The sequence below is a fragment of the Populus nigra genome, chromosome 1 (genome assembly GCF_951802175.1).
Source record: "Populus nigra chromosome 1, ddPopNigr1.1, whole genome shotgun sequence".
Taxonomy (NCBI): Eukaryota; Viridiplantae; Streptophyta; class Magnoliopsida; order Malpighiales; family Salicaceae; genus Populus; species Populus nigra.
This window is the reverse complement of record NC_084852.1, coordinates 21,127,941-21,149,252: the sequence shown is the minus strand read 5'-3', so window position 1 is coordinate 21,149,252 and position 21,312 is coordinate 21,127,941. Positions and strand designations below refer to the sequence as shown.

At 33.4% G+C, this 21,312-nt stretch overlaps 2 protein-coding genes across 2 annotated transcripts; one reads left to right on the top strand and one right to left on the bottom strand.

Annotated features, from left to right (window-relative positions):
• Nucleotides 1-523: 523 nt before the first annotated feature.
• On the top strand, nucleotides 524-4,394 carry LOC133686985 (LRR repeats and ubiquitin-like domain-containing protein At2g30105). Its single transcript, XM_062107008.1, is given in 11 exon segments — nucleotides 524-866; nucleotides 986-1,080; nucleotides 1,389-1,550; nucleotides 1,898-2,008; nucleotides 2,112-2,212; nucleotides 2,922-2,949; nucleotides 2,952-3,061; nucleotides 3,301-3,349; nucleotides 3,506-3,571; nucleotides 3,760-3,879; nucleotides 3,959-4,394. Coding segments are annotated over 11 exon segments (1,116 nt in total). The 5' UTR covers nucleotides 524-703; the 3' UTR covers nucleotides 4,070-4,394.
• Nucleotides 4,395-7,152: 2,758 nt separating this feature from the next.
• On the bottom strand, nucleotides 7,153-14,212 carry LOC133701675 (ubiquitin-activating enzyme E1 1-like). Its single transcript, XM_062125696.1, has 7 exons — nucleotides 14,071-14,212; nucleotides 13,553-13,920; nucleotides 12,047-12,264; nucleotides 10,142-10,936; nucleotides 8,763-9,631; nucleotides 8,241-8,673; nucleotides 7,153-7,979 (listed from the first exon to the last, which is right to left on the bottom strand). Exons 2-7 carry the CDS (start codon nucleotides 13,905-13,907, stop codon nucleotides 7,383-7,385), a joined length of 3,267 nt encoding a protein of 1,088 aa, XP_061981680.1. The 5' UTR covers nucleotides 13,908-13,920; nucleotides 14,071-14,212; the 3' UTR covers nucleotides 7,153-7,382.
• Between the last annotated feature and the right edge of the window lie 7,100 nt (nucleotides 14,213-21,312).

The window sequence follows — 21,312 nt, the reverse complement described above, 5'->3', positions numbered from 1 at the left end:
GAAATTATTTTTGAAGTAAATAATTTGATTTTTCTTAAAATGTTTTAATTTAAGCTCTACAATGATAATTTTAATTCAAATATCATAACATTAGATTACTAGACAATTTAGTAATTTAACTTATAGCCCTCCAGAGTCCCCACCAATTCATTACCACATAGTTTAATATATTAAATCTTATAGCACAGCATAGCATAATAGATAGAATAGAGATAACAATTATAAGTCTATTTAGTTCAGGATTGATAAATCTAATTTGTTTTTGTAATGGCTATTTATTATTATAACAGTGGTAGTTTTTTAAAGTACTATTTTTTAAAAAATATATTAAAATAATAATTTTTTATTTTTAACATTAATATATCAAAATTAATTTAAAAAAACATAATTAGACCGGGAAAAAAAAACTGAATTGGTCGCTTAGCCTTCGATTAAAAAGAGAGTGAATGACGAATGTATTTGTATATTAGTTCGGAATTCGGATACCCTAAAGGGCCTAAACAGACATATTTGTATATTAGTCATATGGGCGTGAATTGTTTTCACAAATAAATGCGTCATATCATAATTTTTGCATTAAAATACAAGAAGGCAAGGAGACCTTCTCTGCAATCTGTTTCTCTTTCTCCCCTCCCAAATTCTCCAAAACGAAGAAAAAGAATCACAAAGATCATCATCAAGAACTGAAAGGAAACAGAAGAAAATGGAAGTGGAAGGTCAAGATACAGCGATAAACATAACAGTGAAGTTCAGTGGAAGATCCATTCCAATCTCTGTCTCTCTCGACTCCAAAATCAAAGACGTCAAATCCCTTCTGCAACCTCTCACCAACGTTCTTCCCCGTGGACAAAAACTCATCTTTAAAGGTACCCATAATCTCTCTCTCTCTCTTTTTTGCTTATATCCTTTCTTTTCTTTGAAATTGAGATGGAATGTGAAGAGCCCTGAAAACGGCGTGTCGTTTCTTGGTGGTTCCCTTTTGCAGGGAAGTTGTTGGTGGATGGTATGACTTTGAGGGAATCAGAGGTCACAAATGGGGCCAAGGTCATGCTTATGGCCTCTCAGGGCTTGCACCAAGGGGTATCTTTATTATTTCTTTCTTTTTTTTAATTTCTCTTTCAAGCCCTAATAGCATCTGGTTATGGAGTCTTGATTAAAAAATTACTCTTTAATTATCATAAGCTTGTGATGAAGAGAATTAAAAATTCCCATTTTTAGTTTCAAATTTTCAATGAAATTTTTTATAGATGATAGCTTAAAGTTTTAAGGTTTTTAGTTTTGATAATGGCTGAAGTTACTGGAAAATGTGTGTTTTTGTTTGAGGTAGACTTTGACACTGTTATTCGATTATGTTAAGTTGATTTTAATTTTTGGGTTTGTTTGAACAGGATGGTCCAATACTAAAAGATGCTAAGACTCGACCGATTTCAAGGGCTAATACTAGTAGTAATAAAATGGTGAATGAAAAGATTGGAGTTTTGTTTGATAAGAACCGGGTTGAACGATGGAAGGTTACTGGAGTTATTGGACTGGCTGAATGCAACTTAAAGGTATAAATTGTGAATCTTTCCTTGTTATCTATCAATTAAATTTTCGTTTTTAACTTTTTTATCAAATGAAACACTAGAAGAGAAAAGGAAGAAATAATATTTCAGATTTTCTTCATCAGACTCTAGATGTGCTATACACCATGTCCATTTAGGAACAAAAAATCCATTTAGGCTGTGGAAATCTCTTATGTTTTTCTCAGGACTAACCTTGCTATGATGTTGATCCAAGATTTGACCATAATGATGAGGGAAAGCCAACCTTTTATTTTTCCTGAATCAAGGCCATTAATGTTATGTTTTCAGTATTCAGTCTCTTACATTTGTTCTTGTTTATTGGAATTCAAAAGGCAATACCTGAGGAAGTGTGGACATGTGGACCTTCTACAAGAGTCCTTGATATCAGCAACAATTTTATTCTAGATGTACCAGCCCAAATTGGCAGTTTAAGTTCCATGCAGGTGAACAATATATTTTCCTTTTATTTATTTGTTTGGATTAATTGAGTGGACTCTTCTGTTAAAATTTTCATGGATCTCATTGTTTAATTTTAATTTTTCTCAGAAATTTTTGCTCAATGGAAATGGTATGTTGGATGAATGCATTAAATGGAAAGGACTAACACCTTTGAAGCATTTAACAGTTCTGTCTGTCAGCCATAACAAGTGAGTATTACATCAATTGTGATGATTTTGGTTATCATTTGATTTGCAGCAAAACTTGAAAAGCTTGTGACTAAATGTGCTTTTGTGGCTTAAAATAATTAATGAATGTACCTATGTTGCTATCCTGCTCAAAGTTTGTTGAGATTGTTCTGTGAATTAGCTAGTTGTCTCTGGTAATTGTTATAAAGAGGAAGTCGGTAGCACCTAATATGTAATATAAGTGTCTCATTCCCTAGCATTCTGGATAGAAGTAGTATTATAATACGAGGAAAGCTATAATCATAGAGAAGCCTCATTGAGAAGAGACAAATCGATCCACATTTCTTGAATCTGTTATAGGAATTCCAAGCTCATGCTAACTGAGGTGTACTAGGTAATCAACCTTAAATAATTTATCATTGAAGACAATCATTATCTGTTGATTTCTTGCTTAATTCTCCGCAAAATTGTGCATTTCTTATAGAGTTCTGTTTATCTTGGTTTGTTGAAGGCATAGTCTCTGCTACATGTGATTTGGGGCAAGGTTAAGCATCTTGCCTCGTGTATTTTCTTATGTGTAAGCTATTGCATGCTGAGACTTTAGGAATTTCTCATATATTAATTTCAGTTTTTTGATATAGTTAGAAAAGTTAGTCTTATCTCATTAACTAGTTTAGTTTTAAACACTTGGGATTATATAATGTGGCATCAAACATGTAATCTGATGCAGTTTATCCACCTTGCCTTCTGAATTGGGTGCTCTCTGTGCTCTCTGAGACAACTGCATGTTTCAAACAATAAGTTGAGTAGCCTCCCGATGGAAATTGGACTTCTCACCCAGCTTGAGGTTTTGAAAGTCAACAATAACAGGTACTGTTTATATTAGACATTTGACATTTGGAGGATACCCCCCCCCCTGCAGGCCCGCGACCCCTCCGCACATGTCCCCCTCTTTTATTCTCCCTTTCATCTCTCTTTCTTTCTTTGGTGATTTTGGAACATTAAGTTCAGAATTAAAAAGTGAAAGGTCTGTTGCCTTTGTTGGGTATTCTTTTCTCTCTGGTATGAATTATTTGACAGATCCTGATTTTAATGTTTCTCTGTCACAGAATAAGCAACGTTCCTATGTGTATAGGGGACTGTAGTTCTCTTGCCGAGGTAATATTTTTGGTGTTTCCTCCTAATCTCTGATTCTCTGTGGTGGGGGGAGTACATGATTCAGCTGTTGCTTGACAAACTGAATCTGGATGGATAATTTCTCATTTATTCAGTGCTGTTTTCATATGTGCTTGACCAAGTTTCTATGTGGTGCAGGTTGATCTTTCATCAAATCTTCTGACAGATTTGCCTGTTACATTTGGGGATTTGCTTAATTTGAAGGTCCCTAGTTTATTCATGTTTTCATTATGCTATTCCCTGTTTTCTCAATTTTGTGATACCAGCATGCTTGAGGTTAACAGTAACTTCCTGAGTATTTTGCCCATGTATATTTGCTTCCACTTCAAGAAGCAGGCAAGCAACCTTACCACGAGATCCTGTATTTATTGGTTTCTCCATTGTTTGTGAAGGCTTTGCATCTAGGCAACAACGGGCTAAAATCCCTCCCTTCTACAATATTCAAAATGTGCCTGCAACTCTCAACTCTAGATCTCCACAACACAGAAATCACAATGGACGTTCTTCGTCAGGTTTGCTCACCTACTTCATGTGTCCTTTCCTATCCCAGCCATTGTTGTTTGATGACATAATAAAAGAACTTATTGACAGCTTGAAGGATGGCAAGATTTTGATGACCGCCGTCGTTCAAAACATCAGAAGCAACTGGATTTTCGAGTTGTGGGCTCTGCTGAGTTTGATGAGGGTGCCGATAAACTTTGATGTTACAGGATTACATTTTGAAGTGGTGGCAAATTTCTGGAGTAAGAAGGTCCTGTTTATAGAATCAAGAAAATATATAGGCAAAGGAGGTTGGTGATTATATTCCTCAAAAGCAACGTAGGACTACCATGTGTTGAATGGCTAGTTTCTCTGAATTGTTTGCATGATTGCATCACTCAAAAAAAAAAAAGGGCGAATATTTTTTATTTTAATTGATTAGCAGCAATCTCAGTTTGTCACATAATCTTGAGCGGGTGATGTTAATGATTCCAGCCTTTCAGATGAAGGTTAAAATAAATATTAGGGTTCCAAGTTTTGCTCCTTATATCTGAGACGGTCTATTCTTTTTAAGTATATTACTAGATGGCATGACGCGAATTGTTATGGGTTTATAAAAAATTATATTTAATAGTGTTATAATTATAAATCAGTATAGATAAATAATAGAAAGCGAAGATGTTGGTAATAAAAAACTTAAAAAGAATAAAATGAGATGTGTTAAAAATATCAATATTGTAGAGATTGAAAAAGTAAAGACTTGCATGATTGGAGAATATTTATAACATAAATTATAATATTTTTTTATATTAATATTTAAAATTATAACATGAATAATTATATTTTTTATATAAATATTTTGAATTATAAAAAAAATAATTATATTTATAACACAAATGATTATATTTTTATATGAATACTTTGAATTATATTTTTTAATCTTTTAAAAAATAGTAGTTTTTTTTCAATAGTAATAATGGTATTTTTTTAATTTAATAATAATAATAATAATAACATGTATAATACAAATAATAATATTTTTTAATTATAATATTATTAATTATAATAAAAATGATAATATTTATAAGACAAATGATAATATTTAGAAACTCAAGACCTAAGAACATTGAGTTCTGCCTCTAGACTTAATGCTCATGAGTCCTTTATTAGGATTCATTATTGTGGATCTGGACGTTTGATCCAACAGAATCGAATTCAGACTAAAGGGGGTTGGGTCCGTGTTCAAACCTAATGGAGTTGGGGACTGGGTCGTGTTCGAACTCGGGGGGGTGGGGTCCTTGGCGGGACCTAAGCGGATTGGGGGTGGATTCGTGGCCGGACCTAAGAGATTTGGGTCAGGACACCTGACCTATTAGAAGTTGGGTCTTGGTCTGAACCCAAGACAGTTGGGTCTGATCGCCTGACCCAATATAAGGGGGCTCATGTCCGGACCCAAGGCGTAGGTTAGCAAACCTATTGGCCTGGGTTGGCAGCTAGGCTCGCGTGTCTGGCTCTAACATCAGGGCATGACAATTCAAGTGTCCGGTGTCCGTAGCCTGGGACGTAACCCCTCTTCCCTGCAGCCTTGAAACTCTTTGTGGTGGGTATGACTGTCATTGCACCATATGTATGTCCTTGGGGTTGCAGCACACCATGCCCCCATAAATTATGTAATTCACGATGCAAGGAGTCTTGTTGAATATTGTCTCTTTTTAGTATTGTTTCAATTCATAGTAAAATGAATTTTGATGTAGAATATTTTTCCCACATAATTTAACTTTATGTGTAATCTTTTGCTCCGTGTTTTTAGTGAAATAATCAATCAATCCATTTGTTTTAAAAACCTAATATCGTGTCCTTCTGTTTTAACAGCTGGTTTCATAGTTAGTCCTTGTGTTGGTTTCTCATCACAATTAAAAAATAAAATTGCCTAAATATCCTTCATTTGAAATCAAGTTCTCTATTTTTACATGTGATAGACAAAATTTAAAATGCATTCTAAAAAGGTGATTTAAAAATTTCTAGAAGAATTAACAGTCAGCTTTAATTAAAGGACTGATTTATATATTTTTTTCAAAAATAAGGCTAACAAAACAAAAAAAAATGTAGGTATTAAATTATAATTTACTCGGCATTTTTTTTATTTATTTTTGTTTTGACTCGAAAGGTTCTCTACTGTGTTTAAACTCAAAGGCAGGCATGATTAAAAAAAAAACAATTATCACAGCTCGGCATGTTTTTTATTTATTTTTGTTTTGACTTGAAAGGTTCCTCTATTGTGTTTAAACTTTAAACTCAAAGGCGGGCATGATTTTTTAAAAAATAATTATCACAGTAAATTAAAAATATTTATCAATCAAAAAAATCAATGAAATAATATAACATATGTATAATTAGAAAACGTGATATTTATAATTTGTTGGTATTCAAAGTAGCGATATCCAATAAAACATATTAAATGAGCAAAAGAATAAAAAGAAAAGAAAATAAGATTTTAGAGATGTATTGAAACTCTAATTATAACATTATTAGTACTATAAAAAAAATCTCGACAAGACGATTTCAACGATATCTAGAAAGGTTACGACGATGACTTGACGTCCAAAAATGATTGATGGTTTATTTTTTTAATAGAAATGTGACCCACTCAGGTCATCATTGATTATCTTTTTTAGTTGTATTAGATTTGTTTTGTCAAGATTTTTCTAATAATATTAATGGTTTCATAATCAAAGCTTTGATGTGTTTTCAAGATTTATTTTTTAATTTCTCTCCTCTCAATTCTTCTATCGAATTAATAATTTTTATTAAATATTACTATTCTGAATAGCAATATCGTGTTTTCTAATATGAATTATATTATTTTACTAACAAAACACTTTTATATGATTTCACCAAGATATTTCACCGTGATTCGCATGAATGGTTTTCGAATTTGTAAATATGAAAGCGAGTACAGGTTGGACTCGTGATTCGTGAACAATTGTCAGAGTTCCATATTCATCCGAGGGGTAAAATTATCAATGAAACTGACAACTTTCTCCCTATTTTCATACAAGGAGTGAGTCACGGCGACAAACAACGAAAATTACATCAAGTCCGTCGTATAGAGCAACTCAGTCTCTCTCACTAAATTTTCTTTCAAAAATCTATTGAAAGATATCATCACCTCGCAGGATCCGGTTGTATCCACCATGTAAATGCCAAAGTCAACCTCCTTTATCAAAGAAAAACACTTGCAGGGTCGAGAACAGCAGCAGATAACCTGACATCAACAGCAGAAATTCTTCTCATGACAAATGCCATGGCAAAAACTCAGGTGTCACATTACTTCCTATTCATATCTAGCGATAAAAAAGCATCGCAGGGGAATACAAGTTACTTTTTAGTTTATGTCACATGGTTGTGTGAAAAATATCAAATCTTGTGTACTCTCAGATGCAGCATTGAAATAAAATCTAACTGTTGAAAGGACTCCAAACCCTCATCCTAAAATCAAGACTGACGAGCTGGCTGGGGAAATGGACAAGACAACCTAGGAGAAGTAAACGGATACTGGGGGAATGTCAACATCATTGCCTTCATCATCCTCACATGCGACAACAACATCAAAGTGGTGACGACATGCAGGCAACTCCGCTTTGGCCACTTCCCTCACCAGATCAACCATCTTCCTGTCCATCCTGTCTCTGTGCCGAGGGAACATGCTATTGTAAAGCAGGCAACTACCATGTGAAATGCTATAGGCATCGAGCCCCTTATCCTTGAGCCATTGCAGAAGTTCCCTCAAGGTAGGATTGTCTTTTAGAATCCACCTGTCCCAAACTGTCCAGCTCATATCCTGATGCTTGATAACCTTGGGTGGGACAGGCTCAGCCATGGAGAATAGAGGGAGTGCAAGGTTGGCAAATGTATTGCGGTAGTCCTCCACCTTGTGTCCACCATCCAGAACCTTATACAGCTCCAAGCACACAAGACCAGTGGCCATAGCTGTGGAGGTTGCTATAGCAGGGATGATCCTTCCAGCAATAAACTTGGCTTTCAGTTTGTCAACCTCAGGAATGCTGTAGTTTCTTGCTCTCATGTTGGCAAGACCAGCTATCAGATCCATGTGGTAGTTTGTATCGTCATCCTGCACAGTCAAGGAAATTCACTTAAATTTGGGTTGGCACAAGAACATCAAATGGCCGATAAAGCACCTCTCATTATATTTTGGCCACATATTAAAAATTCTTCAAGTCCACAACAAGAAGCAAACATCAATTCATGCAAATATTTCAAAATTATCAGCTGCTATAATAAATGAAAAAAAAGTTGGATAACATCCTGCTATGTTCAACAGCAGGATGATCCAAATAAATGCATGCTAAATAAATTGAACAAGAGGGACCACCTTCTCAAACTGAATTGGGGTCATCCTGTATGCAGGTGGCAACATAAGCCTGCACTGCTCTAGTTTCCTGATAAGTTCATTGATCACCGCTGCATCATCTACAGATACAGTAGATATAGTGGTAGCCTTTTCATCTGTCTCAATTTTCACATCTTCTCTTGGCTGAAATTCTGGCACAATCACCTTCTCTACAGCCTCGGCCAATGTCTTAGGATGTTTCACCCACTCAGGAACAGAGATCCCAAAAGTCTCCGCTCGCAATATTGATGCTGCCATGACAAAATGGAGGTGACTTGGATCTGCAGTTGAGAACTGAAGTGGATGAGGGAATCGCTTTGGTGCTGACCAGAACGGAGCACCAGTACTAGTAGATGCATCTTCAGGGAAAGTGAAGATCAGCTGCTTCACCCGATCAGCAAAATAATCTTCAAACCTTAAGTCAATGTAAGCATAACGTCAGAAAACAGAATGAGGTATGCCCTACCATAAAGAAAGAATAGGAGACCCAATACAAGAGGGTACCTTAAACGCGCCCATGTGATGCAATCCTGGAATGTCTCACATTTTTCCTTCTCAAGGCACTCAAGAACACGTTCCAAGGTGTCCCTTGACTGAGCATCACCAGCTTTGGTCATAGCATTAGTATAATCAACTGGATTTGATAGATAGGCATTAACTTCTGTCGGTGTTTTCTCAACCAAACCCTCAAACTCAGATCGAGCCCATGTCAAGCAATGATCAATGTTATGTGGGAACGAATGCACAGTGCACATAGGTGCTTGTTTCTCTGGTGGGTCCCTTGAAGCACCATAATTTTCGGTCAGGTGAGGAATGATCATCTGAGTGTTGCATTTGGCACCCAAGGTTCCTGACTCGAGAAGAGGCTTTTGGAAGTACAAGCACCTCTGATCAACATAAAGTCTTGCATTGACATTGTCTAAAGCATTGACAACAGCAGTTAAGTTCTCCCAGAAAGTATCATCAAATACATTCTCACTTTCAGGGGACACACGATTTTGCAGTGCTTCAATCTTGAGATGAGGATTTATTAATGCAGCAGCAGAAGCAGCAACAGTGGATTTGGCCTGTCCAATGTTCCAATCACGGAAGAGAAACTGCCTGCTCAAGTTACTCTTCTCAATCACATCATCATCAGTTAATGTCAGCTTTCCCTGTTCACCACATGAAACACCCATCAGTGCTAAATTTTTCAAGAATTCACAGCCAAGCGCACCAGATCCCACTACAAATAAATTAGCATCCTCCAGCTTCTTCTGAAGCTTGGACCCAAAAACTGAGATTTGGGCATCATAACGGCTATTTCGTGGCTTGAAGTCACTGGGATCCAAATTTGCTGTTGGAAGTGATTCCATGGAATCAAAATAGAAGAACTGTTACAGCAGAAAAGGCAAAGTTAGCTTACCACAACAAGCAGTAAAGTTGAATCATTAGGTAGATGTTTAACTTTGGAAACAGCCACATCCAAGGCAAGTAAAATTAGGTAAATTAAACATGGCTAGTTTATCAAGCCAAGATGTTATGATAAAAACTCACTATAGGTTAATAGATGAAACCCTCAACAGTATTTAAAAGTCCTTCTGATCAAACTGAATTAAAGGAAAGCCCAAACAAAGCACAAAACATTATTTAAAACTTCTTCTGATCAAACTAAATTTGATGGTCCAAACAGAGTGCGCAAGTATGTAGATAAAATTCTTTAACAGTGTGCATACAAAAGAACCCTCCATTTGTTTATGTACAAAGACTACAATTAAATAGATGAATTCTTCAACAGTGTTGAAAAGCTCAAGAACAAAAACTGAAGTTTACCACATGCCTAAGTTGGCTAGAGAGAGAAAAAGACTTAAGAAGTTTCAACAAAATAAAAAATTGATACCAACCTGAAAGAGAGGATGAAACTTTCCAGAACATGCTTTGACAACCTCTTGTCCCACTAGACCACCAAACATAGCTGCCATAGGATTCAGTACAGCCCTGGCACCAAAGGCAAAGTGCCGCAACAGTTTTGGGTTAATGTCCTCTACTCTCGCATCTCCTAAGTTTTCATTGATGTGACTTGCCAGAGATATAAGCTTCTGAGCATCTTCTTCTGAACCAGCAGCAGGGAAACGACCCATCTCAGACACGAACTTGTCCAGTGCTTGAAATGCCAAGTGCAAGAGAGGTGGACGGTCAAACTTGGAGAAATCACTCAATAGAAATTCACCGGGATCTTTAATTGCTTCTCTCAATGGCTTAAAATTCAACACCTTGGGTTGTTTCACCTGTGTAACAATCCCACCTTTCTCATAGGTAGCAAAGTTTGCGGTGTCCTCCTCGAGATTAAATGAATATGGTCTGGAATTTTTAATCTTTCTTGGTTTTCCATCATTCATTTCTGTCATTCCCTTCACTTCAGAGAAAACAACAAGATCCCCATCTTGAAACTCAAGCCTTTCATCATCAACGCATGACACCAGTGCAGGGTTATCATTGCTGATAGATGCAATTATACCAGTGTGTGGTTCCTCTCCATCAACATCAAACACTGTGAATTCAGGTCCAAAGTCACAAAACACAGAGCCAAAGAGACCTCTAACTTCAGCCTTGATAAAAGAGATGGGGGGCTTATGATTATGGCAGTAGTCGTTAAACTCAATGGCTTTGTCAAGATTGAGATCTGTAAATACGACAGCCTGCACCACCAGAAAACAAGCATCTGGCATAAAGCAGTATAAGCAAATACATATGATTTCTGTAAAATAAGATAGGCAATGTATTCGAGCAGACCAGATGAAGAAATAGCAGACAAAATCAATAGCAGAAGATGAATAGAATTGTTAGGGGGGCAACTTAGACACAACATGACTTCAAATAAAAAAAATAACAACTTGTTATGGGGACCAATATGAAGCATATACCAAATCATAGGGACTATAGTGAATTTTGAAGATTTTGGGGGACTGTTGGCTTACAGGCCACCCTGGACACAGTGATAATCCACTGAAAACATAACGTCATTGGATGGTTTTTTTCCCCATATTTGCATGAACATATATATCCTTCACTTTAGCATTTAGATTATCTTAGAATTTTATTAACACACCGAAAAGGTGGTGCAATGCGATCCTTTGTACCAAGATGAGTACACCGGGACACTAATCTTCACTCCTGTCCTCTTGTTCATGCCTTCCATTATAATTTCTTAGAACATTTAATGCTTTTGATAGTTGAGACCATTTTATATAGCAGGTTATAAATTTTATTTTTTGTTAAGTGAATATTATGCTTGCAAGCTTTTGTGGACAGAAGACATTGGAAGTTCATTGAACCAAGCAATTGTATTCTTAAGAATTGGCATGTCTTGCAGTGTAAGGTCACACAACAACATGATGCAACACAGAAAGAAAAGGGCCAGTTTTATGTTTTCACTTTTGTAGGGTTATGCATGTAGCACAAAATAACAATAGGCCCTGTCTAGCATAGCATAATTAAGCTGCGAACCTTAACTGGCATTGACCACCTAATTTGTTGCAAGAGAAAATTAGTCATTGACAATACAAATGATTTAGCTAAATGCATATAATATAACAACAAAAATCCAAATTCAGTAGCATATTCTGACATGCATTTGTAATAACATTTTTTCCTGTGAAAGAAAGATTTACTGGTAACCTTTATAAAGTACCTGCTCAGCAAATTGCAGGTTTTAATCAAGATTATAAAAAGGTGGACAAGATGGCACAATGCATATATTTGGACAAGATTTCTTCTGATAATATCGAAGTGGAGAAACAAGGAAGTACCTGGAACTTATCAAGTTGTTCTGTTGTCAATTCTGTAATTAAGGTAGAGATGGTGACTGCATTGTTGAGATCCTGCAACTTCTGAACAGATGCTAGGGCCCTGTTCTTACCAACATCATTCTCGGAAAAAACAAAGTTGCTGGATAAATCCCACAGCTCTAATAGTCCTTCATCATGCAATGTCACAGACTTGACACCAGCAAGAATGAGGTTTTTTGCTGTAGTAAGAGAATTACAGCAAATAGATACACATTAGAGAGACAGAAAGAGTCAATAAATTTAACACCAATAGGAACAAGAATCAATCCAAATTAAAGACATTAGCATTCCTTAAATAATGCTATCTCAACTCAAGCAATGGCTTCTACAGTTTTAGATAATCACCCCATACCCAAAGGAAAAATAATATATATTACAGACTATCCGGTGCCAGGTTAATAAAAATAACAATCCAACTGATATGACTCCAATTGATTCTATCAAAATTTGAGATAAAAAGACAAACAGGACTAAAATGGAAAAGATGTGAAGAGAAATAGCTAGCAGAAGCTCCCTTTCGTAATCACAATTTTAAATTTCTGTTTTATTTGTTACTCGAACCCATGATATATACAAATCAAACCAAAAAACACAAATATCAATAAATCCAGAGTCCTTCTCCAGTGTTAGCTCCAAGACTAATCACCAAAGTGGTTGAGAAGCTAATGATAAAGACATTTGATACTACTGGTCATGAGTGCGTAAGGATTGTCACTTTTTAATATATTGCACAAGCATAAAGCTGAACCCAAATCTTGAACAATGCAGTACCAAAATGGAAAATGAGAAGTTCCAGGCAGAATAAAAAGAGCTTGAGAGGTCAAATTGAAAGATCTAAGATCAAGTTCACTTGCCAGGAGAGAAGCCAGCAACTATTATCAAAGTAAATTAGTTTTAAGGTTTTTTCTTTAAGCATTTTCTGCAAAATAAAACGAGTTTTTAAGTTCTCAATCATCCATGTATGATGCGCTCCCTCCCCCCTCCCTTCCCTGTGTCTCCCTCACAGAAATGATTCGGTAATTTGAAGCCAGGGAATGAGAAAAACAGATTTGAAATTTCTTGCTCAGAAATCAGGATCTATTTTGTAAAATAAGCAGGGTTATCTTGTTGATCCTAGCAGTCTCGGATGATTTAAAGCCACCCGTATTTAGTTTAGAGTGCCAAGGCCTCCATCTATATTTTAGGGGCACATCCAATCATATCTATAGTCACCACACAAATCTCCATTAACCATCTCTATTTCATGTGCTGCACCATGCTTTGCTATATTTTTGGTCTGTAGTTGGATTGCGCAGATCCAATTTTGCCTATCCTAACCTTAAAACATAATAAATGAACCAAACTTCAAAACCACAGAAACCAAATCTTATATCAATAAAGCAATCTATTCACAAACAAATCCAACAAATCACAAAGGGAAAACCACCCGGTAGCATCAACTAGAAAAAAAAGTCTCATAATTCATACCAATCTCAACACCAAGACCATGCATCCCGGAAACAAGAACGTTGGAACCAAAAAGCCTTCGCATCGTCTCTCTTCCATAAACAGCAAGCTGGCGACTGTGAAGATCCTCATCAATCTCCATCGGTTTCGAATCACCAGGTGACATAATCAACTCCTCTTTACAGCGGTTGTTACTGTCTCTGTCTGTGTCACTGCAATTACCAATAACGCAACTGTTTTTGTTACTAGACACGTTCGATTCCAAGGAGCAATCGATCCGGTTCTTTTTGAAAGAAAATGAATCTGATATGCTGTTATCTGGTGCGTCTTCTCCTTCAACCAGCACTGCTTCAACAGGTCGCTTTATAGGAAGCATAAAGTATAGTAAACTGCCAAACAAACGACGAACACCAATCAAAATTGTTAAAATGAAATAAAAAAAACGGTGCTGCTAATAAAACCATAAACCCTGAGGCCTAATAAGATTCGAATGTGAAGATGTTATGCAAGAGATTGTTTAGAGGAAGTGATAAACGTACCGATTAGCCCAGTGAGGAAGGATGGAATCTAGGGGGGGGGTTTGTTTTGGTAGCTTGTGGAGTGACTGTGAAGGAGAGATTTTTTTTATTTTGGGTTTGAGAAACTGAAGTTTAGATGGGGTAGAGACGGGAGTATTTTATGGTTTTGCATTCGGTCTGTGGCCTTGGGGCTTAGGGTTCTCGACTGGGATGGGATGGAAAATTTTTAAGGGACCATCTAGATTGTTAAGAATTATTTATGTAAAATAAATAAATAAATAGAAACATAGATATTAGAATTAAAAAAAAACAGAGAGAGAGAGAGAAAGATAAAACATTGTTTATCTAAACATAATTCACTTAGACACAACTGTAAACAGTAATAGAATTTTCTTTTTCTTGGTCTTAAAAAAACCTGTATTGAGATAATTTTGGTGTTCTAAAATTAATTAGGGGCAAGATGGGTATTTTGTGTTTAAATTATACAATAAGTTTACATCATTGCCCTTAAAAGAAATAAATTTTTAGCTTCTACTAAGGGTTACTTTTGTATTTTCATAGAAAAATGCATAGTGAAATAACTTATTTACCCTTGGAGTTGAAAAAAAAAAAACTAATGAATGGGGCTTTTCATAATTTTAAATTTTGTTGCACAGTAAAAGACCTTGACGTCTTTAATGTCAAATAATATAACCCCTGGATTACATAGTATTTTTGTCATTTTATTACTATTTTTTTAATTAATGAGTTGAAGTGGAGTCATTTAAGTATTTTAATAAATAAAAAAATACGCTAGTGCATAATATGGGGCCGTTAGTCGCTCTGTCATCTTAGGACGGTGCATGAGACTAATTCGAGGGGCCAAAATGCATCTCAGCATATTTTCCATTAAAAAAAACAATATTTGCATAGATAAGTTTGTTGGTTTGTCATCGACTACCATTTCTCTTTTCTTCTCCTTTCTTTCTTTTTTTTTCTTGGTCTTTGTGTTGGCCCTGCAATTTTTCATATAAACTATTAAGGGAGTGTTTGGAAGTGTGATAACTGTTATTTTTCAAAGTTTTTTCAAATTGAAAATGCATCAAAATAATATTTTTTTTATTTTTAAAAAATCATTTTTTATATCAGCAAATCAAAATGATCCAAAAATATAAAAAAATATAATTTAAAAAAATCAAATTTTATCCAACCTCCGTTTGGAACGTAATACCAAACGTTCCAAACAAGGGCTAAACATCTCCTTCTTTTTTATTTAATCCATGTTATTTTGTTATTATTTGCTTTATTTTAAATAATTTATGAAATTAAAATTTTATTCAATTTCATCCTTATTCAAGTTCTTGCTTTATCATATTTGGTCTCTATTTTTTAATTGTTATTTATAAAATCAGAGATAATTTTTTTATTTGAATTTTTTTCCTGATTTCACCCTCTATTATTTTTTTCCCAATTAGATTTCATCCTTATTATTTTTATTGTTGTTTTTTTTTATTTGCAAAATTTTTTAAATTGTTTTTTTACTCGATTTCATCCTTCAACTTTTAATTTGTTTGGATTTTAGCTTTTTGGTTAAGTCCATGTTTAGGATTTTATGAGTTGCAAATTTTGAAAATTAACTCAACTTTAGGGGGTTTCACTCGAGATTTATTTGTTTTGTTTGATATTTTTTTAAGCTATTTTTTTTTTGTTTTATCCTTTAGTATTTATTTAATTGGAAATTAGGCTCTATTTTTTCCAACTTTTTGGGTCCTTTGTTTTTTAATTTGATTGGGTTCTCTTAGTCTTTTTAATTATTGGTTTTTATTAAGTTTATTTTATATATAAGTTTTATTCTTGAGTTAAATAGAATTGATTGGTTGAATATAGGTGAATTATCACTCCTTTTTTTTTTGTTTTCTTTTCTGCAGTATTACTTTAGCAACCCATGTGACTTCTTTTAATGTCGACGTGCACTCCTTTACAATGGGGTTTGGAACGTCTCGATAAGGTTTTCTGGTAGTGAACATTGTCCACAGTGGAATGACGGTGAGTCTCCATCGATTTTTTATTTCATGTATGATATTGGCGGTTTATTTGTTTTAGTTAATTTTCACCAAAAAAATTTTGTATGGTTCATCTATTATCGTTCCTATGGTTTAAATCAGACTTATTACATTACTTAATTTTATTGGATCCATCGGATTTTTCTTATTTCTTTACAAATATTACCATTGCCTAAACATTCATGTTGTGCATTAAAAAGAAAATGATAGGCTCGCACCGTAGCATAGGTCATAGGTCTAGTAAATCTTAAAAGAGAATTTCATACCTTTTCTTACATAAATTCTTTCAAAATTATTAGAATACAAGACGAGTAGTCTATTTATAAAAGAAGAAAATTAGAATATTAAAAGACATTAGGAAACTCAAATACCATGAAAATCCAAGAGACTAAACTCAAGAGTCATGGAAGTCCAATTAACTCTAATGGGTATTCAATATATATAATTACAAATTTTATAACACGTCCCCTTAAATAACCATGTACTAAAAATGTGTCTCATTAAAACCTTGCAAAGAAAAACCTAAAGAGAGAAAACATAAGTGAAGGAAAAATAGAACAACATTCTTGTGTGATTTTTGAATACTTTAGAACTCATTAGAGGGTTTTATATAGATACTTCAAGATCTATATTTGAATACTCTAAGATTAAAAAAAAAATACCAAATTGCCTCATTAAAGCCTTGCAAAGTAAAACTTAATGGGAAAAAACTTAAGCAAAGGAAAAGGAGTACAATTTGCATTGACTTCACCTCAAAAGTACATGTCTTATGATAAATCTTTAAAACGACGCATTCTAATATTTTGGACAAGTTTCTTAAACATTGAGGTTGGTAAATCTGCAAAATTATCATTTAACCTTATTTGCTTGATATCAAATTTTTTTTTTTATTGAAGCTTGTAAGTATAAAAGAACTTTGGTGAGATATGCTTTATTTTGTCTCCTTTAATGTAGCCTTCTCTAAGCTGAGTGATGTAAACAACATTATATTCAAATAATATTATGGGACTATCATCAATGGTTGACAATCCATATTTTGTTTTTATGTGCTGGATAATTGACTTTAACCATATACATTCTCGACTTGCTTTGTGGATTGTAATAATTTATAACTGATTTGATGAAGAAGCCATTAATATTTGTTTGACATATCTCCAAGAAATTATAGTACCTTCATAGGTAAACAGATAACTTGTTTGTGATATCTTTTTTATAGGGTTCAAAGAGATAACACGCATCTGCATATCCAATCAATTATGAATTTAATTCACTATAAAATAACCTCATTTTCATTGTTTCGTAGAGATAATTAAGTATATATTTGACCATATTACAGTGTCTTTTAATGGGATTGGAACTGTATATTGTCAATAAATTAATTACAAAGGCTACATTTGGTCTTGTATAATTTGCAAGATACATAAATGCACCAATAGCACTAAGATATGGTACTTCTGGACCAAGAATTCCTCCATCCTTTTCTAACAGTCGAAAAGATCTTTCTTCGTATCAGGGGATTAAACAACAATAGGTGTACTTAAAGGATGATCATTGTCCATGTGAAAGTGCTTAAAGGCCTTTTCTGTATACGTCGATTAATGGATAAATATTCCATTTGAGAAATGTTCAATCTGTAAACCAAGATTTTTTTTTTTGTCTTTTCGAGATCTCTCATGTCAAATAGGTTGCAGTTTTTGTGAGCTCTTGAAGAGTACCGACAAGATTTAAATCATTGACATATACTGCAACAATAACAAATTTGGACGTGGTTTTCTTAATAAAAATGGATGGGAAAATATCATTATTCTCAAACCTCTTTTCTAGGAAATATTATTTAAAATGATTATACCACATCCGACCAAATTGCTTCAACCCATATTTTTTGTAATTTAATGGAATAAACACTTATAGGTTTATAATAAAAGGCTTCGGGCATTTTAAATCCTTCAAGGATTTTCATATGGATATCTTTATCTAATGATTCATATAGACGTGTTGTAACTACATTCATTAAACACATATCTAGAGTTCTGAGACTACTAAATCAATCAAAAATCTAAAAGTGATTGCATCCATAACTAGAGAATAAGTTTTTTCATAATCAATGTCAGGTCTTTGTGAAAAATCTTATGCAACAAGTCATTCCTTGTATCGTACAATTTTATTGGTCTCATTTTGTTTTCTAATAAAAATCCACTTATATCTAATAGGCATAACACCTTTAGGTGTATGAACTATATGTCCAAATACTTCACGTTATATAAATGAGTTTAGCTCCATTTGGATTACTTCTTTCCACATTGGTCAATCATTTATATATTAATATTTTTTTATAGTTTATGGCTCAATTTCATCATCACTTTTAGTGATGCCAAAAGCAACCTTAAATATAAATACATTATTTATGACAATTTTATTTTGATCTAAAATCTCTATTGTATGAACATAGTTTAAGAAGATCTCATTATTTTCAGGTACCTGGATCTTTTCAAGAGGTTTCTCTTCAAGAGGATCAATATTAAAAGATGATTTGGACACAATATTTGTTGCTGGTTTTATGGATAAAGACTTTTAAAGAGTACCATCATTTATTTGTTGTAATTTTTGTTTTCTATGATTTTTGTCCTTGGCACCAACAGGTCTTTCGCGCTTCAGGCATGGTATGGATTCATTTACTACTATGTTGTCTTTTTATCCTTCAGGGATTGCAATTCTAAATGGAGCATTTGTAACTAGAATGTGGGATTTAACCACCTTTTCACTATTGGTGAAAACATGTGACAATTGATTTGTAATATTTTATAAATGAATTATCTTTTAAACTTTAAGTTCACATTGATTTATTCTTGAATCAAAATGAGATAACTTCGGGTTATTCCAAGTAATTTCTTATCATGTTTCAGGAATTAATTTTTCTTCCCCTAATGATGGGAAAATGTTCTCATCAATAAGGTAGTCTTCAAAACATGCTTTAAAAACATCATCAATTAAAATATTTAAGGAATCTAATAATAGATGGAGAATCAAAACCAACATAAATTCTCATTCTACATTGTGGACTCATTTTAGTTATTTATAAGGGTGTTACAGGCACATATACTACACAACTAAAAGTTCATAGATGAAATATATTTAATGGCATACCAAAATCAAGTTGCAAAAGAGAATATTTATGGTATGCAGTTGGTCTAATTCTAACCAATGATGCAACATGTAATATAACATGTCCACAAATAGATGTAGGTAATTCTGGTTTCATAAGTAATGGTCTAGCAATTAATTGAAGTCGCTTTATAAATGATTCAGCTAGACCATTTTGAGTATATATATATGAGCAACTGAATGTTCAACATCAATTCCAATAGAAATGCAAAAATTATTAAATTCTTGAGAAGTAAACTCACAACCATTGTCCAGTCAAATTATCTTAATTGGATAATCAGGAAATTACGTATGTAGTCTAATAATATGTGATATTAATCTAGCACATGCAACATTTCAATTAAAAGTAAACAATTATATGACCATTTACTTGATGCATCAATCAATGCCATAAAATATATAAAAGGTTTGCATGGTGGATGAATAGGTCCTTAATATATCTCATTGAATTCTCCCGGGAAAAGATGGTGATTCTATAAAAACCTTTGATGGAGATGGTTTGGTCATTAATTTACTTTAAGAACATGGAGCGCATGGATTTTCACTTGGTAAAAGAATCGCTAGGTTCTTTAAAGGATGCCCACGTAAATTTTCAATAATTTATCACATCATTATTAATCCAGATATCTAAGTCGATAATGCCAAAACATAAATATTTTTAGGTCGGAACACATCTAATGTATCACAACATTTGTTTTAATAGATTTCATGATCGTATAATTATAAATTCCAAAAGAGAAAGCATGTAATTTTTCAAGTACAAGCTTATGGCCTAAAATACATGAAATATATAAAGGTATTCCTTTTTTTTTCATCTATTATTTCAATATAATAACCATTAGCATGTATATATTTAAAATTGGGTAAATTTTTTCTGGACTCAAGTGAATATAATGCATATTTGATGCCTAGTTTTGTGTTATTTGGTAACAAAATATTAGCTCTTTTGAAGTTTTTAATCATGTCTACTGGACCTCATATTCTAATAACATTAGCATTAATTAATGTCAAATATTCAAAGAATTTATTTTCCTTAAGAATTATGTGTATTATTGCATTGTTTGCTAGACATAAATCTTCATCATGAAAAGTCATGTCTTTATTCAGAATATAATTAAAATTTATTATTTAATGGAGATAAAATTGACATTATTTATTGAAAATACAATAAAATAAATATCCTAATAAAAATATAAAAAAATATTAATCATCCCCAAGGATCCCACCATTAAGCATGCTTTTTGTCTTTTATGGATTTTCAAGAAATAAAAAATATCAAGATAAAATTGACATTGTTTATTGAAAATAAAATAAAATAAATATCCTAATACAAATATATAAAAAAAAGATTAATCATCTCCAAGGATCCCACCACTAAGCATGTTTTTTTGTCTTATATGGGTTTTTAAGAAATAAAAAATATCAAGATAACCATTGTGATCTTTATAAATAAAATTAGTCTCAACTGCATTTTGTTTTAGAGAGGCTTGATATAAATCTATAAGATGTTTTGGCGTGCGACAAGTACATGACCAATAACCATGCATGCCACACATATGACATTTATCTTCATGTTTATACAAATCCCTCCCTTTTCTTGTTTGGGCTCATTGTGTCTCCATATTCTAGTGATATGATGAGTTGTTTTTTGAAAGTTATCTCTTCTCCTTTTCCATTTATTATTTTCATATCTATACCCTTATTCTTTTTTATCTTTTGGACAAGGGTTTCATTCACTTCAGGAAATGGTTTAGAACATGTGAGATGGGATTGATGATTTTTCATTAAAAACTCATTATTTTGTTCAACCACAATAAGACATGATTAGTTCTAAGCACCTCTTTAAATTATGTTATCTATATTGTTGTTATAAGACAATATTTGAGGCATAAAAAGTATATGATGTTTTATCTAACATTTGATCTTCTATGATATTTTTACCACATAATTTCAGCTGAGGTAATTTTAAAACGAGTAGAATTATATTTATTGACCGATTTAAAATCTTGGAACCTCGGGTGCAATCAATCATAACAAGCTTGAGAAATTATGGTAAACT